This window comes from Protopterus annectens, chromosome 6.part0 (genome assembly GCF_019279795.1).
Source record: "Protopterus annectens isolate FY-2018-M chromosome 6.part0, PAN1.0, whole genome shotgun sequence".
Lineage (NCBI taxonomy): Eukaryota > Metazoa > Chordata > Ceratodontiformes > Protopteridae > Protopterus > Protopterus annectens.
The window spans coordinates 186,444,046-186,469,788 of record NC_056737.1 but is presented as its reverse complement, the minus strand read 5'-3'; the positions used below and the strand labels follow the sequence as shown (position 1 = coordinate 186,469,788).

The 25,743-nt window shown below is 39.5% G+C and overlaps 1 protein-coding gene across 1 annotated transcript in view; it reads left to right on the top strand.

The window, feature by feature from the left end:
- Positions 1-25,743, top strand: part of LOC122803798 — a 287,432-nt gene that overhangs the window by 27,916 nt on the left and 233,773 nt on the right. The window contains exon 2 of the mRNA XM_044073483.1: positions 8,408-8,581. Within this exon, the coding sequence (XP_043929418.1) occupies positions 8,408-8,581 (174 nt within the window). The remainder of the gene's footprint in view (positions 1-8,407; positions 8,582-25,743) is intronic.

The window sequence follows — 25,743 nt, the reverse complement described above, 5'->3', positions numbered from 1 at the left end:
TTACTATGTATATCAGTGTCTTATGTAGTCCAAACTCTGTGATGTAAAAGCCATGAACTATTGGGAGCTTTTCTCCCTGGGCCTCCGCTGAAAAAGGACTTGTCCAGTCAGACTTTCCAGGTAAACAAATGTAAAATAAAATTAAATAAGCCCAGTCCCACCAAGACCATTACCATGATTATTCAAGCAGCCAGTAACACTTCATCTGCTCAGGATTGATATTGCATGCAATAGTTCCAAAGTGGAATTCACTTCAAAGGTACAGAGCCTTGGTTGTATATTTATGACAACTAGCCCTTAATAAACAGATTTATGCTGTTTTCAAATATCGCTTTCCATTTGAGGACCATCATCCTTAACTAAATACCTTATTTCACCTGTGGAACTTTGGTAGTGGTACATACATTTAGCTTCCTCTAGATTTGATTTTGTTGTAATGCCAATTGTTACAGACTCTGAGCAGACCACCTGCTGCTGGTGCAAAACTCCGCCCTCTTAATATTGGGGGGGGGATCTCTTAGAATCCTCACACTACACTGAGTATAGGGAGTATGCATTGGCTGCATATATGGTCTAGTATCTCCTGTAAACTTTGGTTCTGGTTTATGTTGCCATTTGTGACTTGGATCCTACTTATATTAAGTAATGCCTGCCCTACTATGAACTTACTTGTGCCTTTTCTCTATGGGGCTGTTGGAAGTTCACTGCATCCAATTGTGTTAAAAGGGTTATACCTTTGGAATTCCCCTCTTACTATGTTAAACAGAGATGCCCTTGATGCTTGCCAGAGTTAAATGGTCCTATAAAGTCCATTATGTTTGGCCTTGTGTTTTGAGGTCTAATTTTTGCCACAAGTCTTGTTTTAGCCATGTTTATATTTATATGTACAGGTTAAGCTTAAGCACTTGACGTGAATTTAAACTTCTAGCTAGGCTTTTCATTTTCACCTACCACTACACCCTTCATGGAATAGTGCCCCACATCATGCAGTCATGACACACTGACAGCTGCTTGCAGTTTCATAGTATGCAGGAAACTAGTTGTCCCACTGACTGGACAGCTCTTAAACATTACCCATCCTTTGGGTCACTAGTCCTCTCATTCTAATCCTCTGTACTAGTGAGTGCTGTTACTTTCCATGAGGTGAAAATCCATTTTACTGGATTCTTCTGCTGATCCAGACAGCAAGCCGGGCAAGCTATTTGTGTTTTCTGTTCTGCTTGGTGATACTAACTTTGGTTTTGTAGTTACGGGCACCCAATAATAAAGCTCATCTAAGATGAGCTGAAATCTCGTTTACGATAATCTTTTAAAACCTCGTACATAGCATGGTTTTAGAATTACTGATGCAAATATAAAAAAGCAATATTTGATCCCTAGAGATGTCTGAAGGAGTTAACTGCAGATGCACCTGGAGGCATCACTCTGATGTAATGAGTTAATATAAAAGTTGACAGCGTTTTTATATGTATTGTTTAACCAATTGGGTATGATGCATTTTATTGCTTTAAGTAATTACTGCCTAATTAGTATAGAAGACACATGGTGTTTTACATTTGATATTCTGAAGAAGTCCTTACTTTTGGGGCGAGTGCTTAATAAAATATCATAGTGTGGATAAAGTTTCCTGGAATACTTCTTTTGGTGGTGTAAGTTTGTGTGGTTATAATTCATTATTATGTTTAGACCTCCATTTATTTGAAAAGTAATAGATGAAATGAGATGGAAGAAATGTCTTTAGTAAAGTATCTTGTTATCTACTGACTATTAATAATTTGCTTTTAGCAGGAGTTTTGTCCTACTGAGTGTTAAAGATCTTGCCCTGGTGCATGTACCATATTAAGTGTCAAATGGCTTAAGTCTCTTAAAGGGTAAACCTGCAAAATAGGGTAAAGTTTCTGTCCGTGACTTGTCACAGTAATTTTCTACTTACACTTGTATGTGTATATAATATAAAACCTACGCACACATGTTCCAGTAATTTGTGGTTCAGCTCTTGTGCAACCTTAGTGGTCCTCCTGAAGACCCTGTTTTCTTGCTTGCAAAACTACACACAGCATTGAGCATGGAGTGTTAGTAATTTTTTTTCCAGAACAATGCCTTTCCTTCGCATGGTGTGTATTCATACTGCTTTCTATGTTGGCTACTTCATGTGAGCAAGATGCCCCAGCCACTCCTTTCTACATTTGTTTCTGAAAGATGTTAAACCTTGATATGCAGTTTTTGCCTGAATTTTCCATAATGCATTGATTTGCCTTTACAGTTAATACATGGACTCTACTGTGTTGGATTCCATTTATTGCACACCACCCTATCTACTTCTCTTTTGCAGATGTGCATGTCCTCTATCGAGAATTGCACGCAACCCCCTCCTTTCAGCCTATACTGTCCATTGAACTTTGTTTCACCTGCTGCATTTTGCTTTCTGTGCTCTATGCAAGAGATGGACACTAGTTGTTTCTTGAGTGATGCCAGCAAATTCCTGGATTTTTGTCTCTGAAAAGATTAAGCCTGTATAAACTAAAAGTGCTGCTGGTGATTCCCTGATGCTTTTTCAAACTTGCTTCCCTGTCATTGATCTTGCTTTTTAAAACCTGGTGATTTTTTTTTTTTGAAGCTGCCTGCCCCTACTGTAATTTGAGCTTAATAAGCTCCTCTTTCTATATTTCTGTTGATATCTTAATACTTATTTGCCTGATTTACTTGCTATGAATTCATTGCCTAGCTAGCTATTAAAGTAGTATACTTTTACACTCCAAGAACTTGTTTTTATATCAAGAGGTCAGTGGATTTTCCATCTGGGGCACTGGGAGGTAGCTTGGTCTGTTTAGGTTGGGGTAACGCTTAAGATTTCTGCATGTTTATTGGGTGGAGGGCTTAATTAGCTTATCTTGTTTTTAGTGCCTTTATAAATTCTGTATAATTGAGTGGCTCTTGTCTCATTTATACAAAGCAAAATACTTTCATTGAATAATCATACAGCAGTGTGTACTTTAAACAGCAAGTATCTGTATCTTTGTTTGCGGTAGCATTTCACTCTGGACACTCCTTTATTTTGCTTTTACGTTAGGAGGACTGGGATTATTCATCTAGTGGCAGTAGGTGTTTACTTGGTCATTCTGAGCTGGGAAGTGCACAAAAGGGTTCCAAGTATTTATTTATTTTTTTTTTTTGCACTTGTATATAATGTGACTGTACTTTAGCAGTTTCATAAATAAAAATAAAGCAGCAGACAGTACAGTTTAAGTAGTTAGTTGCACTTTATTACATTATATTTGTTAGTTGTAGGTTGTTTTGTGTGGTCTTGTTACACTTGTGCTCCAAACCAGCAATTCTACATTAAGAAGGTGTTTTCTGTACCCTTGTGGCAAAAGTGTGCCGATCTAACCTGTCTGAGTTGGGGCCTGCTGGTGGAAGGCTGCTTGTGTGCTTTCCTCATTGGTAGTTGGCTGAAAACTTGTTTCTCTCTGCTCATATTTAAGCCTAATGTTTGCACTGTGCTGCTCTTCACCTAGAAGCTCAGATTGTCCCTAAACAGCTGTCTGTGAAACCCTTCCAAGTTTTTCTGCTGCTCTAAGGAGCAACTCGGTTGCACACTGTCCCTTCTTTTTTAGTCTGTGCTACCAGCACAGTGCTAATCCATTCCCTTCCCTAATAAAACCTACAGTAAGAACCTGCTGTCATAGGCAGTTTCCCATCATCTCTCTGGCCAGTCTGATGGACATGTACATCCTGAGGAAATGTAGCAATTGTCTTATGTATACTGACAACACTTACTCCTGATTTATAAGCAAATACTTTGAGAGAGATGTAGTTACCCTATGAAACTGGAGGAATGACTCTCTCACATAAGGATGAATCAAGTGCTAAACAGGTTGACAGCATACACAGGCAGGCACACCCACACTCAATAAGGACACAACACACAAACCTACATGAGTGGTGGTACTCGCTTACCAAAAGATCAGAGGCCTCCCAAATGGAAACTACTTGCACGTATAACAATGGAAAAAAAACCACTGCATAACACACATACCAGTGTCTCGACAAATAAGTCCAGAAGGCGTAACGCCACAAAACCTAATGTACTGGTAATAGGGGACTCCTTCGTGAGATACATGGATGTTCCCCTCAACAGGCTGGTTAAGGAGTGGGTTACAGTTAGCTGCCTGCAGGTGCCAGGATCCATCAAGTCACTCCACTAAAAGTATCCCAGTATGACTCCATAGTCCATGTGGGGTGAATGACTTGAGATGTACCTCACTGGACTATATGGAGAGAGGCAGCACTCGGCTCTTGGATTATATGTCACAGGCAGGTATAAGCCTTGCCTTGAGCAGCATTCAACCTTCTCCAAGGATTATCTGTTACCATGCCCATTTTATTTCAAAAGCTGCTTTTGTGACCTTACCTATAAAAGAATTTGAATACTTCCTTTTCCTGAATATAAATGGTTTTTATTCCAGCCTTCTTTTGGAGTTGGTCAAGGAGGGCAAGACACAAGCTGTTGAGATAGGCAAGAAACAAAGGCACAGGAAGATTGAAGTCACTGTGGGCCTTGGACCTCCGTACATGCAAGGAGTTCCAGTTTCCATTCCCATTATAGGATGTGCTGCTTCAGGTGACTATATCTAAGTGAATGCAGTGTGGGGGTACAAGTAGAAGTCCATGAGTGCAAGTTTTGTGTTAATATCACTATGCATGTGCCAGCCAGCCTATAGATGGAATTTTATTTGCATGTGTGTTTGTGTTGCAGATGAAATGCATAACATACTAGCAATTGTCCAGCATGTTAATAAAAAAAATATTCTGCTATTACTAAACTGGAAGAAAGGTGAGTCTGTTGAGTGACTTGCCACACTATCGCCCTGATAATTCCTATAACTTGTACTTTTTGCTTTGGTTTTGAAAGTGCATTGTTTGGGAGGGTTTGATACTGTGATCAGCTTCATGTGTTGCAGTTTTACAGTAGTCTGTTAATCCCATTCTTACTGTTCATTTCCTAATCACTTGCTAGAAAGTCAGGAATCAAAGCCTGAGGGTACTGCAGTATTTATAATAAGAGTGCAGGAGAACAGATTCGGCGTGGTGCAGAGAGCAGGAGAATAGAATCGACATGGTGCAGAATATAGGAGATCAGTTAAATTTAAAGCACAAGACGACTCGTAGATAATCTTGAGAAGCCCAGACAAAATCAATGCTGGAATTTGCCAGAAAGTTGGGAAAATGATGCATGTCTTTGTATAGCAGTTTTATTTTTTCTGACCTTTAGAATAGGAATATTTATAGCATTGGGGTATGGGGGAATGTTTCTCCACATTGAGGTTGCACTGGCACTTGGAAAATACACATCGGGTTCAAGTTTTACTTCCTTAGTTGTAACAGTCATGAAAGCATAGATTGGACTTATTTCAATTGACTGAGAGTTCCTGTTTTGCTTTTCAAAATCTTTGTCTCTCACCATCCTTAAAGCATACACACAGCAGGCTCATCCTGAACAGAGTCTACTCCATCCACCCACCATTTATTTATGACAGAAACTTGAGCAGCCAGTCCTTTCTACATGTATTTTAGTCTGAACATGTGACTACTCTGTTTATTACTTTGTAATTGATTAGCCTTACGGTCTGTAAACCCTCCTTCACAGACATCCTGCTAGCTACCTTTTACTCTCTGCTTACACACACACATTTACTCCTCAATGACTTTTCTTTTATTTCACTTTTTCTAGACTTGCTCCTCCCATTATTTGACTACTTCTGTCCATCTTCAGCGGCACTGCATGCCTTCAAGGAAGTCACCATTGGTCTCCCTTAAGTTTTTTCTCTTTGCCCAAGACACTATTAAACTACTTTCAGCTCTGAGTTGGTATTTTATGTACTTGGCAAGTCAAAGTCAATAGAAATCTCCTTATTAGACGTTTATTAAACAGTCCATTGCGTTTGTTAATGTTTTAAATACTATTGGCCAGGATAACCTGATTGGACGAATAGTGGGGTAATTTAAATTACAAACTAAAAATACAAATAAATATGGAACATATTGGTTGAAATGAAACTACCTTCTTGTGCTCCAAGGTCACATTACTGTTTCGTTTTTTGTGACTTTACCTTCCTGTTATGACTAACCTACTCAGTTTGTCCTTAAAACTCACAGGCTCATTCCACTCCTCTACCTTGCCCCCCAATTCACACCCACCCCATGTAGCCAACAATCCAAAGCCACACCCATCTATGCAACTAGCCAATTAAATCAAACCTCTAAATAGCATATACTAAAACTCCCTCAACTCAACTATCAATTAAACATTTGCCACACACACACACACATCTCACTTCCATTTAACTATATTCTTTCTACACCTACCAGTACTGATGACTTTATTTTCTAAACCATCTGACTTCTCTTCCCAATCACCTTCATACAAACCATATTCTTCCGTCACACTGTCACTTTTTCAACCACTCATTCAACAGAAACATGACTGTAACAGCCCTCCATATCTCCATCACTCTACCCCACCTCCTTCATTCTTTACTTAAGATCCAAACTCTATAAATGTTAAATAAAAAAAAAAATACTTCCAAAAAAGAACTCCATAACCCATACCCCAGACACCATCAAATTAACAATATATGGTGACCTGGATCTACTTCAGATTATCAAACTTTCAAAATGCCGACACCATATGCCCTATTTCAGATTGTCAGCCTTTCGAAATGTCAAAGTGTTAACTATTTAAAACTGAGTGTTTAGCAGGAGGGCAAGCCCCCCACACCCCTGCTACTTAAATATTCTCGCTCAGAGATCGCAGTGCAGGAAAGGGGAATTTCCCAGTTCTGTGCTGTATCAGGATCTCGGCTATTCATTGTCTGCCTTTCAAATGTTCGATCATATGGTGTTGGCCATATGAATTTCTAACTCTGGCATACACTCCATTCTAGCACCACCCACTGCCATTCCAGGACCATCTACTTCGAACACCACCACCAACACAAAACCAAATGCAGCTCTCTCAGCAGCTAAAACATTCTCACTGCAAATTTTACACCTAAATATTAAAGCATTTGCAATAAATTTACTGAGCTGCATGCATGGATAGCCCAGTACTCTTCTAACATACTAAGGATTACAGAAACTTTGCTTAAGCTCTTATATATCACCCAATTGCAACATACTAATAGACAAAACAAAAAGCAGGAGGTGTAACCATCTTGTATAAAAATACTCAGCAACTTACCCTTTCCCCTCTCCCTATCCCAACCATTAATAATTAGTGCTCTACTGAAGCTATACCCCCAGCAAAACTCTATTCATAATGGGAATTTACATTCCTCCAGGAAATAACCTCAGTATCACCAAAGAATTATCTGTCACCTCTAATTTCCCACAAGAAAAAAAATGTTTTATCACTGTCCATCTCTGTGCTTTAGCCATTCTCACTCTGAAAGGTTTGGAAGTCAAGCCCATCGTTAATTCAGCTCCGCTTGTGCTAATTAACAATTTGGGTGCATGGAATGTTCCTTGAAGCTTTGGAAGTTGTCTGTCATATTCTTGGCAGGATATAACCCATATAGATTAAGATACTGCTGCAGTGATCATTTAAACTTTACTGTTATGGCAAGTGTACTTTTTTCTGGCAAGTGTACTTTTCTCATTGCATTTGGCTAAGGTGAAGTGATGAGTTATGCCTGCATTTCCAAAATGTTACCATCACTTTAATAATGTGTGCTGCCATTTATAAATAGTTAAGTTGAGGATGAATTAGTACTGTAAATAATTGCGTTATCAATTGACATGTTTTTGCCATTTATGCACACACTTGGATACTTGTTGGGGGGGGGGGTTCCTAACATCACCTCCAATGTATCCAACAAAAACGAGACAGTATTTGCAAATGCTGGGGCAGAATACAAACATGAGAATTTGCAAGCAGATACACTAAAGCATTTAGTAACAATGCCACAAATGGCAGCATGATCCCAGAAAGCAGGTGACTGTTAGTCAGACATCACCTTTTAATAACAGCAGATTATCTTCCAGGGATTCATCTTGGATGCATACTGATTCTTCCACACTGGATACTGTATGTACACCAAAGAACATTGCTGTTGCAGAAGAAAAGGGATGTAGCCTCACACAAAGACATCCAATTAGCAGAGTTCAAAGTATTTTAGAGAATGTAGCTTCGAGTCCTTTTCCAGGTTAAAACATTGTTACCCTTGTGGCTTGGGTCATGGCAGATGATTTACTGAGTTGGCAACTAAATTACATTTCAAGGTTGGGAACTTTTTATATTTTAAATAATATACAGGGCTTTAACTATGCTATAAGGTAATTTTGAATTAAATTAAAACAAAATGCCTGATAATAATGTTTAACAATATACTGTGCTTTGTATTTAAAGGAAGTGCAGCCCTGTAACCTACCATACTTTCCTGCCATCACCTTTACCTGAGCAGTTGGTAGTCTTTGGACTGGGTGATTGGAAATCATCTTGTGGAACAACAGTCTTGGCAGAGGTTTGTGTGAACTCTGATGTCAAACCTCAGAAGATTGGATCACTGTCACCTGAAGTCAGGTGAGAGTGTAAAAGGCACTTTTCCTAACCTTTATATTACATACAGTCACATCAAATGGTGCAACAGATTTTAGAATGCAGATGGTTGTCAATTTTGTAGTCTTTCGTTTGATGTTGGACAACAGATGTTTTTCAATCAAGATTAATTTATTTGAAAATCTATTGAAGACACTATCATGATTGGCAATTGCCATTTCTGTTCCTTTTTAACTCAACTATTCCTTCACTGTTTGGATAACTTGCATGTTTCTGTAAGCAGTTTTGAGCAATTAAAATGTTTACTTTTGTAATGTGTGTTAATAACTGGTGTTGCATTGCATTGTGAAAAATATTATATTTTTTTGTCCTAGATGGTGGATGCATTGTGCCACTTGGAGATTTAAGTGCCTCTATGCATTTCCTACCTCATTGCATCTAGTATATTGAGACATTTTTAATAAAAGGCCTCAAAACTTTTATGACCCCCCCCCACCAAAAAAACTGGAATTCTCTCGACGTTTGAGTAGATTTTGTGTTTTGATGCAGCTATATACTTTAACGAACGAGTTCTCACTTGAACATAGCCTAGTACCAACCTGTGAACCTATCAGCCCTAGGGTCTATACAAGCCTAGCCATAACAATCCCCTGGCTATTTCTTCCCACATTATTTACTTTCCTGGACCCCTGTCTAGCAGGGCGACTGACATGATCCCTGGGGTGAATTTCCTTTCTCCCATCCAATCGTCAAGGTTCCTCTTGAAGAGGTCCAAAGAGGCACTCTGCTTGACATGTATGGGCAATCTATTCCAGAGTCTGGGGAGTCTCTGGGTCAGGAACCTATCCCTCCAGCATGTTTTGTTTATTGTGATGACAAGGTTTAGATCCCTGGAGCGTGTAGCTCTGAGGGATTGGGATTTCTTTAAGTGTAGCATGTCCAACAGCTCTGGGTTTGACATGGCCTTGTATGTTAAGCAGAGATCGCCTCTGAGTAGACTATATGTGACAGAGTATAGCTGGAGTTTTTTAAGGCAGTCAGCATAGGGCATCTGCTTTAGGCCTGTGATTCTTTTAGTGAGGTATTTCTGAGGCCTTTCCAGTTGTTGCAGATGTCTTGAGAGGTACATACTAAATGGGGCGTTGTATTCTATAATGGGTCTAATGAGGGATGAGTACAGTGGGACAATGACCTCCTTTTTTCTGGATGAAAAGCCCTTCAAGATGAGGTGTGCCACATAGAAGGATTTCCTGACTGTTGTGGCGATGTGGTTATCGAAGGTGAGACCACTGTCCACCTGTGTCCCTAAGTCTCTTATCACACTTTCTGTGTTTAGTGTATTGCCACCTATATGGTAATTCATGGATACATGTTTTTTCCCAAAGGGGATAATACATTTCTTGGCATTGAGCTTGAGCCCATGACTCTGGCACCAAGCATCTGTTTCTGTAAGGCCCTTTTGTAGAGTATCCACATCATTTGGGGATTCAATAATGGCTCCCAGTTTGCAGTCGTCTGCAAACTTTGTTAGCCAGAGTCCCTTAGTGTTGACCTGTACTTCAGAGAAGTAGATGCCAAACAAGAGTGGCCCCAGGACTGAACCCTGAGGTACTCCACTTGTCACTTGTCTGGAGCTGGATTTGGAGTCGGCTACTTTTACAGTGTGGGTTCTATCAGTAAGCCATTTAGCAACCCATTGGGTGACATAGGGATTAATACCCAACTTAGTAAGTTTATCTATGATTCCAGAGTGGGGGATGTTGTCAAAGGCCTTGGCAAGGTCTAGATAGGCTGTATGGACCACCTTACCCTTGTCCATGGCTCTGGAGACTGATTCAAAGAAGTCAATCAGGTTCAGGAGACAAGATCGGCCCTTCACAAACCCAAACTGGGTGGGGTCCAGTGTTTGAAGGTTGCCAATGTCTTTGTTTATAAGTTCCATGATGATACGCTCCATGGCCTTGCAGATAAGGCTTGTCAGACTGATGGGACAGTAGTTTCTGGGATCCAAGGTGGATCCCCCCCTTGTGGATTGGGATAACTGTAGCTCTGCGCCACTCAGTGGGTGCGAAACCTGAGTTGAGGCTATGATTAAACATGACACTTAGGTGAGGTGCCAGTTCATATTGTAGTTCATGTAGTACACAGCCCGGGATGTCATCTGGTCCCATGGATGCTGTATTCTTGGCTTTAGAGAGTGCATTTTGTACCTGTGTGGCCGTTATTACTGGAATTTGGCAATCTTCTGGTATTGAGATGGGCCATTTAGGGGGTGAAAGGGGGGTGAAGTTGGCACTGAATCGATCTGCCAGGATATTGGCAATATCCTTTGAATCAGTATATTTATTGCCATTCTGTTTTAGCTCAGAGCAGATCTGAGCATTGCCATTTAGATTCTTGACATAGTTATAGAATGCTTTGTGGTTGTCTTTGGAATCTTTGGCAATTTTATTTTCATAACTAGCTTTGGAGGATTTTATGAGGCATCTCAGTTTCTTACTGAGGCTAGTAAGGGAGTTTTTTTGCATCCTGGGATTTTCCTCTTTTCTGCAAAAGTTTCTTCCTTTTGTTGTAAAGTTTGTTTATGGCAGGGGACCACCAGATTGGCTTCCTTTTTTTGGATGAGAGCATTTTGGTTCTATTTGGGATGGCACGATTCATGCATGAGTGGATGTGCTCGTACAGTGCCTTAGTGTAGGATTCAGCAGTTGAACTTTCAGTTCCTGTCTGCATGGGTGTCATGAAGTTTGTCACTTCTGACTTGAGTAGCATGAAGTTGGCTTTGGAGAAGTTTTTCATGGTGGTTTCTTTACTGGGGGGTGGGATGTGGATGTTAAGGGTGATTAGCTTATGGTCAGACCTGACTAACGAGGGGGTGATCATAGGTATGGAGCATTGATTTGCCATGTTGGTAATGACCAGGTCTAGGATATTGGAGCCCCTGGTGGGACTATGGATTAGTTGATCCAGGGCTTTGGAATTTATGAATTCCAAGAACCATTGCGCAAAGGTGTTGGGACATGAGTAGTTTTCCCAGTTAATGGCAGGGTAGTTAAAATCACCCAGTATTAGGGTGTTTGGTTCTATCTTAATATTTTCCAGTATGTTTAAAAAGGTGTAGTGAGAATCTTGGGGTATGGTGGGGATCTGTAGCAAGCTACAATTTGGATTGCAGTCTTACCTAGTGTTAGTTGCACTTGGAGAATTTCAGACACATTGTGTTGGCCAACTAGCCTGGTGGTGTGAATATCCTTGGTGAATATTGACACTCCTCCACCTTTAGTGTTTCGGTCCTGGTTTGGTGGCGAAAAGTGTGGTAAGAGTTGTAGCCTGGTATTGCAGGGGTGCTCTCTGGAGTCTTGAACCAGGTCTCAGTTACTGCACAGATATCGATGTTTTCCATTTTAGGAGTGCCTCGAGAGAGTGCATTTTGAGGTTTAGACTTCTAGCATTGAGTAGCATTACCTTCAGATTTTGCATGCTTGTACCTGTTACGGTGGTGGTTTTGTCCTTTGAAGTTTGCCTAAAAAAGGCACTATAGGGGTAGCAAGAGCCTTAGCCAGTAACCTGAATCCCAGGGGCGACAGGTGCAGACCATCTCTGGCAAAGCATCGTGGTCTGTCAATCATGTCATCCCAGGCAGACAGATACTGGATCCCCTTTGAATGACACCATAAGCTTAGCCAATTGTTGAAGTCAATCATTTTATCCTTGTATTGTGGTATCATTCTGGGCGAAGGCAGGATGCTACTCAGGGCTAGGGTCATACCTGCCTGGGCCACATGATCTGAGAGCTCTTCCATGTCTCTTTTCATGTAGTCCAGGGAGGTACGTCTCAAGTCATTCACTCCAACATGGACAATGACAGAGTCCTATTTGTACTTGTTGTGGAGTGACTTGAGTGCAGAAATGTCTCCTAAATCCCAGGTATGATTTTTAATCCTAAGCATACACTGGCATTACATGTCAAAAAAGGGCAGCCAGTATCAAAAGTGCTTGTCTGTATAAAGAACACAGGGTGGGGGGCACAAACAAAAGCAGGACTGTGAGGAAAATGTAGCAAATGGTAAACATTTCATCTGTAACAATACACTTTTTTAATGTGTTCTCATGCTTTTTCAGATCACAAATGGTCATTTCCAAGATTAAGCAGGTCTGCTAGAAGGAATATATTAAGACGCATGATTCTGTCCAGTCTGCTAGAATGCATATCTTAAGAGATGTGTTTTTCCATCCAGTGTATTGTAAAATGTTTCATGCCTTGGAATACAATTGAGCAGTCTAGCTGAGTATTGTTTCTATTAGGACAACCCCCATGGCTCAGAATGAGTTATTTCTAAATAGTGGGTCCAGATTTATAAGAAAATTACAAAAATGCTTAATTAAACTGATAGGTTGTTCATACTTCAAGGTATACCAGTGTTCAGGCCAGAGGCCATGTTAGAATAGACTCCACATTAACAAAGTATGTCAAAGGCAGAGAATCTTGACACTTTAAATATGTTCATAAAGTTGGAGTTGTATATATTAATTGGAAGGTTATTCCATAAATGAACAATGTTGTAAAAAGAAAATTTGAAATCTCGTGGTTCTAAAAGAACCAAGATGTATCACTATAGTAGTCTTTGATCTTTCAGAATAAGTTAAGTGCAAACCCAATAAGATTATCTCCTGCTTCTGAGATGGTAGTGAATGAAAAATAAGAGATGAAGTCTGTCAGAATAGTTAAAAATCTTGAAACTCTTCTATAGGTGACTAGTTGATCTTTGTACTCCTTTTAAGGAGAATTAAATCCCCTTTAGGAGCAAAGCATAACATTTGACTCAATTGACCTAATGTAATCTGCAAATAATTTTGTAAGTAGATTGTAAGCTCCTGAATATTTGACTACATAACATTCAGGCTTTAGGTATAATCACTGAAATATTTGCTCTAAAATTCAGTTTGGGATTGATTTTAGACACCAAGATCTTCAAATAAGGAAGTTCTCTAGTAAAAATAAAAGTATGAACTTGCATTTACTATAACTGATGTTTCATACCTGCTCCTCTTCATCCTATTGACTCAAAAGTTATTGATGAGCATATTAGGATCAGTTATTACTAATGACACTGATTAGTATTAGATATTGTCTGCAAAATTGGGCAATACAATATATGCGCAGTCAGAAAGAAAATACCATGTTGAAAAGTGCCAGACCTAAAATGGACCTATAATGACCCCTTGATGAATGTCAGCCTAATATTAATAATAGCTGCCAATTTTTATATTTATTTCCAAGTCCCCTATGGATTACTGCAGTTTTAATATAAAGATTAAAGTTCCATTATGTATTCCAGAATAACTGACATTCCAAATAGTTTGGATTTAAATATACCACCATAATACCTAGTCCATTATATTAAGACATGACTAAGATAGGTGGATGTATAATGATATTTTTAATAAAGCTATGTTAATAAAATTGAAGACAGAATCAGGATGGGATTACCCTCAAGTAAGTTCAAAAGGTATTTTTTTAAATATTTGTAGAACAAAGACATATTACTGATTAGGCAGTAATTTTCCACAATCTGCAACTCCATTTCTATAATTGGAATAATTATCTACTTTTTCTGGGAATACAGAACAATGCACTTTTGCAAGAAAGTGTTACGTGATAGTGAGGCAAACCTATATGGGCCTAGATGTTTAAAAAATATACCAGGTATATTATCTGGCCAACTGCTATATTTTTCTTCAGCCATTTTCATTAATCTACACCATTGTGTGTTACCCTGAATATTCTGCACTCAGAGTACTCCATATCAACTTCCAGCCCCTGCTTGTTTTGATAACACTGGTAACCAAGTTGGCAAAGTACTTGGGGGGGGGGGGGGATTAGCCACTTCAACAAGCTTGCTAACTAATGTGCCATTGTTCAAAAGGGAACCTTTACAGGTGTAACATTTTCAAAACACAAGACTCATAGGGTTGCCCAGTGGAGAGTGGGTGTACATCAGGGTTCAGCTCCGAGTCCAAAATGGGTCAGAGGGGACAGATAAAACTGCTATAAGAAGTTGATGTGACATTACAGACTGACCTAATGAGAACTTCAGCAAATAGTAGAGGAATGGAATGCAAAACTGAAGGCACACTATCAAATGGAGGATATCGGAAGAAGCTGAAAATTGAGATGGAATGGAAAATAGGACCAGTTAATAGCTTCAAGTATCTGGGAAGGGTGGTTGAGAGGAGAACTATGAATGAAGAGGTCAAAGCTAGAATCGGGGGGGGGGGGCTGAAGCTAACTGGCATGGAGTATCAGTGCATGACAGAAGAATGCAAAAGAAGCTGAAAATTAAGGTGCACAAAATAATGGTATGGCCAATATACTCTATGGTACAGAAACCTGGGCAGTGAAAGCAGAGCAGCTGAGGAAGCTAGAAGTGATGGAGATGAAGTGCCAGAGATGGGTTGTAGGATGCGCTCTGTGAGGCTGATGAAGAAATGAGAACATTGAAGCAGAAGCTGAAATTACTCCCAATTGCAGTGAAAGGTAAAGAACACATTACGGTGGTTGGGATACATGTGGAAGAAAGCAGTTTAGGCTAGAGGGGAAGGAGGAAAGAGAGAATAAGGGCATCCATCAAAAAGATGAATGGATTGTATAAGAGAAGACCTGGGACAGGCATGACTATCAAAGAAAGGAGGAGAGTAGCAGTGAAACGAGAGAGAATGACAGCTGAAGCCACACCCTGATCACATCTATAAAATATTGGAGGCAGGGGACTGACCATGATTATAATGGGTTACATTGATGTCTAATTGCCAAAATATCATATAGTATTACATCCACCTAAAAAGGTAGAAAACAATAATGCCAGACTGGGTTACAGGTGGGAGTGGGACTGGGTGTTTGATTCCCCACTATAGTGTGATCATGGAGTTTGTATATATAATTAGTAGGGGGTGAAGGGTGGCTTGCCCTCTGCATAGAACATGTACTACATTTTCAGCATTTTGAATTTCAACATTTTTGTTGATGTCATGCTGTTTGGTGTTTTGCCCATTTTATGTCATAAATGTATTTGGATAATTCATGAATAACTGATTTCCGTTTAATACATGCTGCACTGAAACTAGTTTTGGTGATAGTGCAATGCATGTTTTGTGTGTTTACTTTGATTCACTGAATTTCAATTCACCCTCACAAAAATCAGTGAAAGCTCAGATCACGGAGAACTCCTTTCACTGAATGCAAGTACTTTTGGGCAAATAAACGTATATGCCCTTTTCCTCACTGTATTGCCATCCTGGAGTTCTAGTTAGGGGTGTCTACTTAGCTTTCAGTGAAAGGAGATTCATAAATAAATATAAAAGCTAACAATATAAAACCAAAAGTAGTGGAAAGGCTAGTGCCCTCACACTCCCAATGTGGGGGCTGTGGCCCCATGCCCCCCCTACTATATATGCTAACTCCAGGATCGCACTACAGTGGGGGAAAGGGCATATACGTTTTATTTGCCCAACAGTACTTGCATTTTTTTGGTGAATCGAAGTAGAACCTTTTTTATATATAGTCTACACTTCGAAAATCAACCAATATCTGCCAGGTAAAGCACCCTCAGTTCAAATCACCACTAGTAAAAAACAAACAGAGAGGTGCACCATGTGCAGCTTTTTAATTTGTTGATTTGATTAAGTAGTGATGTCATTTAGTGCTTTTAAATGCATGTTATCTGACTGTCTTTTGAAGTCTGAAGCGTTAGTTTTAACGTGAAAGCGCTTACTTTCTGCAGTCCGTTCGTCTGTTTTTATCGTATTAAACCTTTGGACCATTTGGAACATTCTGAGTGTCTTTTTGCTACACAGCACATGGTGCACCTCTCTGTTTGTTTTTTAATAGTCTACACTTCCTTTATTTATTTAGCAAGTTGTGTTTATTCCACCAAATACAAATGAGCACACGTGCACTGACTCCTCTAAATTATTTTAGAGCTGCTCAACAAAGAGTTGCATGGCAATTCAAAATAGTTCCTGCAATAGAATTTGAATTTATCTACTGCTTAGAATTACAACTTTCCAGCAAAGAATCTGGGTTAAATTTAGAATTTTAAATGGTGTGTATCCAGATGAGACATAGATTGAATGACTTTTTGACCCTTTTATAAAGGTTTTCATTTTTGCATTTCTTTTTCTGGTCGGAAGTACCTAGACATATGGGAGTAATCTCAGAAATGTGTTGGTTAGTGATTAACAGGCCCAAAATATGTGTTGGAAAATATATTACTCGAGACGATTGTACAGGAAAAGCCTATCCAAAAACACCCTTTGTGAATGAACCGCAGGCACCAACCCTGCAGTCTGTCTGGTAGTTAACATCACCTAATAAAATGATTTTTTTTTTTTCCAAAAATATCACCCAGATCATGAAAGGATATTTATTCCTGCAGATTCTACGTGGGTTTCCTACAGCAAGCAATTAGTTTTATAGATTGACTACTCTTGTTTTAGGGTAACCATGATCTCACTGTTGCTGCAAATGTTTAACTTGGCCAAAACTGAATCTTGTACAAAAATGACTCTGCTATCCCCTAAGATGATAGTTGTCAGGCATTCAAAAAAGTGTGGGGATATTCATGCTAGAAAAGCACTCTTCTGTTATCCCAAACTGCAGCCTCAGTCTACAGGACAAAGTAAAAGATTAAGAATAAAGATAACTGTTCAGAATGTCAGATCTTGGCTACCGCTAACTTAACAAAACTTAGCAAAAATAAAGTCATCTTTTCAATGTTAAATCGGTCTAGTCAAGGGTTTAAGCAGATCTTTATTTAGTGATGGATGAGTGTTTTTAAAACTGTTTATACTTAGGAGCACCCCAGTAGTCCATTGCACAGTTCAAAAGTCCCCTTGGACAGTAATACCATTGGGGCAACCTTTTAACTGCAGATTAGGCTATGCTGCAGCTGAGTGATCCACATCTAAAGTTTAGGTGCACGCCACCAGCATTGTGCACCAAGTGCATGCAGCACATGATAGTGTTGTCATGGTAACTGCCTTGTGCAGCTAAAGCAGACTTGTAGGCATTAACATGCCCAAAGTCAATAAGTTTCTTATTGACCACACTTTAAAGTCTACGTCTACTTCTGCTTTCTTTCTTACTCTCTCCCTCACCCCCCCCCCCCTTCAAGTCTGATATTAACAACCGGATCCGATTTGCTTTCTGGTGCGTGTACAGACTGCTGATATACTGGGACTTCAAAGCAAAGGGGGTGTGGTGGAGGCAGCTGAATGGGTGGGGTTAACCAGAATGGGGTGGGGGACTGTATTTGGGCAAGGCCATCTATGTGCATTGCTGCAGTTTCAAATAACTGGACTGGTGTCGCACACTACTACATGCGCTAGTCATTTTCTTCAGAATGTGTGCCACAGCTAAGTTGAGAGAGACAATTTAATTAGGACATGTAAGGTGGTTAAATGGGTTGTACTACAATACATCTAAGCGCACAACTCCTTGGTCCTGATTGCACAAAATACTTAGGTGCATGACTGATGTAAGCACTTGCAATGTTGAGTTTTGCACAGCGTTGGCGTGAAAACAAAAACAAAACGTGGAAGGAGGTGATCTCACTGCACCCACTTTACTTTATTACTCTCGGTTCTGAGAAGCTATGAAAATAGTACGATTACATATTGAATTTCCTCAGACCAGGTCAGTATGTTCGATAAATGTTTCAGCATCAACAATTGCTTAGAAGCAAGTGCTTTTATTCTGTCTATATCTGATATAGTTCTTCATTTGGGTGTATGGATTGCATCTAGCCATTACCCTAAGCTTTAGGGCACCTTTCATGCACAATGTCTGGCTTGAGCAGAACTGGAGAAAAATCGGTGGTCTGGGTGCCAAACCCCACTGAACTTTCTTCCATTTGAAGTGCACTCCTTGTGGACGTTGGGAGAATCGATGGTTGGCTAGTGCTTCTCCATTGCTGACAGATAAGTACCCTTCAGGGGAAAACCTTCATAAAAATAGAACTGCTTTTCCCAAAATTATCTAAACTGTTTTTGTTCTAGCTAGACTGAGTATTTTAATGGACTAATGAGGCATTTTTTGTCTGCAGAATTTGTTTTAGCTAGGTTGTTTATTTTAATGGACTGTCACAAGGTATCCTTGGAATAAGTTTTCTATCTTGAATGCACTTTTGAAAGTGACAACTGTTTAAATTTTTTAATTTTATTGTGTTTATGGGCTTAGAGAAGTGTTTCTGTGGTTGTCGCTGTATATTTTTCATTGAAACGGTTTTTTTATAACTCTACACTGATCCTTCAAGGCTCTGCTAACCTCTATTTAGGGTCCTTTTCTCTACTGAATGATTTGGGTATTGGTTCCTTGCCTCTTCTTTCCTCCAGACACAAGAAAGAGAGTACTAGGGAGCCTTTGTCAGCACAGCGGGCGTCCTCTGTCTCGGCAACTGCTGGATGACTCTGTTGTGGCCATATCAGATTCCTCAGTTCACTAAGACTTTTCCTTGATTCTCTCTGGTGTAGTCTCCCTTTTTCAGCCTTAAAGGACTGAAAGGCACTTTATGTGCAGCTGCTAGGGAGAGTTCTCTGTGGGCATGAGAAGAACTATCCTTGTTCTTGGGAGTAGGAATGGGTGAAGCTTTATCACATGCCTGGGCTAATATGCCTAATTCCCATGCTAGTGTGCCTGCTTTACCTGTCTGTTTCTTGGGACTGTCATAGAAGAAAAAAATGATCTTCCCCAGTGTCTGTGACTTTGGACAAGGAAGATTTGTTATTCTTTGCTAAGGACTTGCTTCAAGCACTTAACCTTTTATATTCTGACTCCTCACTGAGTGATAAAAGGAAATCCCCCTACATTTGACATTGACTCACAGTCAGAAGAGCAGAAACTTTACTGGGAGGGATTTCCTTCTGTTTTGTCTCAGGCAGACCACTCTTATTCTGAAGAGAATATTTCTTCTGACATCCCTTCTGAAGAGTAACCTTTTTCTGAAACCATTACCAGAATGAAGGCATTGTTTTGGTGGGAACAGAATCATATCTTTTCTGACAAACTGGAATATCAGTTTATTATAACTGGATTTTCCTCCACCTGCTTTTACTAACTTTAGGGAATCTTTTCTTGATGGCCTGCTGTATGCTTCCCCTAACTGTTTAGGGGCTGTTAGATTCCTCAGATTTATTTTCTAATCCCAAATCTGACGTTGCAGTGATTTTCCTTATTAAAATGATTTGAGATCACAAATTTGGTGAATACTTGCTTCATCCTTTCTGATAAGGATGGGAAAGCCTTTGATTTGGGGAGGGGGATTTATTCCCCTAACTGTTTAGGGGCTGTTAGATTCCTCAGATTTATTTTCTAATCCCAAATCTGACGTTGCAGTGATTTTCCTTATTAAAATGATTTGAGATCACAAATTTGGTGAGTACTTGCTTCATCCTTTCTGATAAGGATGGGAAAGCCTTTGATTTGGGGAGGGGGATTTATTCTTCTGCTGACATGATGATCAGAATTTTTAAACTGCCAGGCTCGCTAAGTTTTTTTGCTGGCCTGTTTTGAAAATAACTGCCAACTCTCCTCCCTCAGTGAATAAAACTAGACTCTGAATTGTCTAATTGCTTCTTTTTCACAGTTAACAAAACACACTTAAAAGTTCTCTTCAGATTCTGCTAATGCTTTATCCAGAGCAGCAAGCTACTGATTCAATTTAAGATTTGCTTGGTTATGTTCACAAGATGTCAAAGTTCATACCTCTTAGCAGAAGGAATCTTGACAAAGGCTAAAATAATGGGGGTATGAAAACCAATAAATACAGATGTTAAATAGTGCTCTTGTACCTTTACAAAATTGCTAGAATAACAGGATTTGTTTTAGCATGCATTTTCCAAGGATGTAAAGTCTGAAACTCAAATGTATGTCATTTGGTGACTTCACTCCTCATGATTTTGCCATAAAACATCTGTTTCACAAGGAACAGACCAAAAATATAAGGCAAAACTGGACTGTCGAGGTATGTCAAAGCTGAGATTTTAAAATTTTCTCTTGACAAAGAAGCATTATATGTGCCATCTGCTGCTGAAGTCATGAAAACATTTGATGAGAGTGAAGTTTAATTCAGGGGATTGCCCATATTTTTCAATGCTCCTCTGTTTAAAAACTTTCCTTCCAGTTCAGGGTTTATAAGAAATGGAATGGCCTTAGAAAGCTTCAGGAAAACAGACTTTCAAAACGCAATGTAAAGGTGGCTCAAAGACTAGCTCTGTATTTGCTTCTGTGGCATCAGATAGTCTCAGACCCTCCAAACCAGACACCCTTTTTCCGAACCAGTATCAAAGCGGACCATTTCCAAATGATTGCCTCATGCTATCAACTTTTTCCTACCATAAAGATATTTTTGCCAGTGTAGTGACCTTTTTTTTTTTTTTTCCCCTAGGATATACCGGATCTTCAAAGCTTTAGCCACCCCTTTTTTCTGTGGCAAAAAAAGCTCTAAAGGGTTTAGCACCAAAAGCACTGTTTTTTTTTTTTTTTTTTTCCATCGGTATTAGCAGTTAGGGCATGTGGAAAGTGTCCTAAAGACCGACTGGCTGTCTTATCCTTGACTGGATGTAACCCATACACCTACTACTGCAACAGTGATCTTCTCCAATATCTGCTGTTATGGTAGATGTAATTTCACAGCTGTAGTTTATGGATATAGTTTATGGATAAATTACAGTGGCAAAGAAGTGATAATTTTCAATGCTTCTATACCCCACAGTGTATTGTATTCCCCAAATCAATTTTGTTATTATTGATGGCACACAAAATCCTTTTAAAAAAAGAGAAGACAAACTCTTGTACCTGTAATTTGCTAACTTTGTGAAAATGCTGGAGAGTATGTATTTATCCTTTTATTTACTGTAGTAAATGCTCTCCTTTCAGGTTAGGGAAATTGTTTTTATCCATTAACATAACTAAATCTAGGCACAATTTCTGAAACTACATGGGAACTGTCATTTGCTTTACCAGGTCTTTGATGTGAACAATGTCTCCATGAATGAGCAAAGCTGGTAACTCTCACAGCAACAGCTATGGCAGTTAACCACCATACTCAAGGAGAGTCTGAGTACTTTGTGTTAATCGCAAATAATTTGCTAATAAAGCAGTCTTGCACACCTTACCCATCTGACTTGCAGATGGTGACTTCTTAAATTGTCAAAAGTAACTCCTGATCTAGGCTTCTCTTCTTTTTACTTCTCATGTTAATGAACTTACTGACAGTTTAACAGCCCATCATTCTAATTTAATAGATATCACTCCGACCCCCCACACACACACACCTTTTTGACTACTAATATTCGATCATGAAACTTTACACTGCTCTTGAGGTGGGTAGAAACTATGAAGGGCAATTTGTCCTTCAAGCTTTTGCAGAAAATGCTATGGCTTCTACTAAATCTTGCCTGTCCTCACAGCAGTGAGGAAAGTAACTTTAGATGAGGGTTAGCCTCCAACTGCAACATGGCTAAAAGCTGAAAACCTCTGCACCATACAGGATGCTCAGAAGGGCAGATAATTTTTGACACACTCTGACCCAAAAAACAAGTAAGAGTTGAATTGGTCTCTTATGTCTGTGAGCCCCAACTTCACTGGCTTTTGTATTCAATTAACAAAAGCAGCAAATGTGTGCCCCCTTTTTAGTAAAATTAGTTTTGTTAAAATATAGTGGAGTCCAACTGTCATTTTCTCATTTGATATATTTTTTTAGACGACTATGGTTTGCTAACCACAGCATGTAATATTTAAAGTTGGTGTCTCCTTGCACAGCCCTTAGACGGATTGTCAGTTATCAGAAAATTAATTGGTCTTTTAGATGTAGTACACAAAACAAAAAGCCTTTTGTCCAGAACAACATTACTGGAGGTCCATTGGACTGCCCCTCCATGGGACTGATTAGAACAGTCTACATGAACCTTTTAGAAGAAAAGACAAGTAAGCACATTCAATGTGTTTAGTATAACTGTTAAGGCTGTTAGCACAGTAAGGCATCTATGCATCTAGCTTCTGTAGGATTAGAAATAATCTCTTCACAAATCTTGGCATATTCTCTTTTTTTTTTTTTTATACTGGCCCTCTGTAAACTGTCTGAATTCCCACTTGTTAATTTCATACAGTACAATAAATAAAATAAGTTTTGTTTCAGTGAGCCAAAAGTCTGTTTTATAGGAGAGAAATGTACACAATATAAATCAAAGACTACATTTCTTGCAAATACTGGCCAGCTTCTATGGAGTAGAGGAATAAAGCCCTGACTATGTTGCAAGTAACCAAAGTCTGAATATCTGCTCAGTTTTCTGTAGGATCTGGCAGGGGAGTATACTTTTTGAGGCTATTGTTTTCTCCTCCATCTTGGGTGCAAATACTGGCCAGCTTCTATGGAGTAGAGGAATAAAGCCCTGACTATGTTGTAAGCAACCAAAGTCTGAATATCTGCTCAGTTTTCTATAGGATCTGGCAGGGGAGTAAAATTTTTTGAGGCTATTGCTCTCTCCTCTATCTTGGGTGAGGGAAAGAGGTGCTTTGTCTGAGTCTGTGAGTGACCCTAGTGAACATGTGACACAGAGTGTATTTGCACTGTTATGCCTTTTGCAAGATGAATTCCCTTTGTCATGCTTCCCCAGAGAATAGCCAATAGGATAGCTTGAAAACTGTTAAGGGGGCAGCCAGCAAGCTGGCTCATTCCGTGTCGCCTGACTTTTGCAGTGGGATGCATGGGCTGATTGGGATTTCTGATCAGGAAGGAGTGGGATGGAGGGTTCTTGCTTAGTTCTGGGTTACCCTTCTCCCATTTCTATAGGACAAATGAAATGGCTGGGTGAAGGTACAGGACCCTTCAGCAGGTCTTAATGGAATAAGAAACCAGTCAACGTAGCTTCTTTGGCATACCATTAGGATGGGGGAAAAGAAACTAGAGTATCTAACAAAGCTAATAGAGAAACACATAAGCAAACTCCTCTTAAACAAGACCTAGAAAACTGAACTAAATTTAAAAATGTAGAGCTGAAAGGCCATTGTGCCAGTCGGATCAACTTTGTGTTTGTAGTCATACTGGTATGACACTTTGTTTCTATACAGCAGACATAGTGCACACGCATATGATTTTTGTAGCGCACACTATGCCAGCCATACACATGTTCACTTGTAATATCATAAACTGTACCAAGGATCACGAAAAAAGGAATTCCCTTCCTCTCCGGCACGTCAGCTTGCATATGCTACCTACCCTGACTTAACTCTGAACGCAAATTAGTCAGCTCTGTAAGAAATTGTTCAAATTATCCAAACCACCCAGGCATGTGATGCACCCAAGTCACATGGGGCTACAAAAAAGGAAGCTAATTGTATGTAGCTGCTGAATTAACTTTCCTGTTTAATTCCAATCATGAGAGCAAGACACAAGAGCTTATAAGGAAAGAAGAACCCTGAGTTAGAACAACTGTGAAGAACTGTTCATTGCCTGAGAGGTGCACAGCGTATGTGAAGCTGAGTAGCATTTTACTGCCTGGGCCATATGAATCGCATCTAGTTATGCACTGGACTTTAGGTGATGAAATGACTAGTGTGTTAGTGTGTGTGTGTGTGTGTGTGTGTGTGTGTGTGTGTGTGTGTGTGTGTGTGTGTGTGTGTGTGTGTGTGTGTGTGTGTGTGTGTGTGTGTACGCACATATGAGTGAGTGAGAAGTACCTGATCTTCCCTAACATCAACCATCTATGATAATACAACTGAACATGTCAGCAACTGTGGAATCAACTGAACAATAAAACATTACTCTTTCAATTCAACTATTACACAATTACTGACCTGCATAATTTTTTTGAGAATTATGACATACTGTTGTCTATTACATTTTTTATTTGACTTGCTTTGCTTGGCATACATTTTTTTTTTTCAAGATTATACCACTAGTTTGTTGGCCAGTCTTGCCTGCTTTGCGAGTAGTTCAGGTTATTCTATTTTTACTTCTTGTACCTTGTGTTCTTTCTTTGGTTATGCTTAAGTCATAGCTGGAAATGACCCTTTAGCCCCGTTCTCTTATGAAATTGTAAGTAACATTTTATATACTCCAAGTATATCCAAGTAGTATAGATCACGTGGATATTTTCTTTGAGATAATTTATATACTGTATGAGCTTGTTCATATGTGGGGAGAATGTGTACATATGGGTGCACCAGCTACCATGAATAAGAAAATCCAGTTTCTGTTTGTATCTTATTACTATGAATGTACATTTGGGCAGAAGCATAACTAGGGGGTGAGGCAATGGGGGCAGCTGCCCCTGGTGCAATGTGTTAAGGGGTGGGTTCATCATATTTGTTTTTGATTCTCTTTTTTATTCTCCGCAAGTAAACATGTGGGCAAGTAAACTGTAAACGCATTGGGACCTGACACTCCTTTTTGCTCTCACTTGGAGTGTAAGAGTTTGAGGTGTTCTAAGGAGAAGGGACTTTTTGCTCCTCAACATAGTGTTGAGGGGCAGTATGACTGGGGAGTGGCACCAGGGAACAAAAGCTTTGCCATTGGTTTGGAGGTTTTAATAGAGGAGATTACTAATTTGTGGCCTAGTACTTGCAGAATCTGTTCTGTTCCATAGTAGGTTCATTTATAGTGGTGCAGGGAGTTTTTGTTTATGCACAAAAATTCCTAGATTTGTTTATAATCTGTGGTTGTGGTGTAGGTCCCCCAATTAATAATTGGGTAGATATCGCCTAGGATAATAGCATTCCTAATTATGGGGAATTCCTCAAGAATATTTAGGAATGTAGTTTAGGTTAACCTTGTTCAAAAAAAAAAAATGAGCAGCAAAAGATAAAGATTTTATGAATATGTTTAAGACTAGGAAAGGGGGATGCAAACCGTTCTTGGCGATGCTTATATGGTTTGCCAAGCATCTCATTCCATGCTGACACACATTGGTTCCCCCTAGAATGTGGTGTTCAGCCAATCACCTGTCTTAGTATCATTTTTGGTGATTGAAGGATTTCAGTCAAGACTAGGCTCTTCTCTGCATTTGTGACGGACATGGAAAGCTCTGTCATATCTCTCTCCATATCCCCCATGGCTCTGTGTGCCAGGTAATTCCCCCCCCCCCCCCATGATGGGCTGCCACAGTGTTGCAATTATATTTGTCTGGTT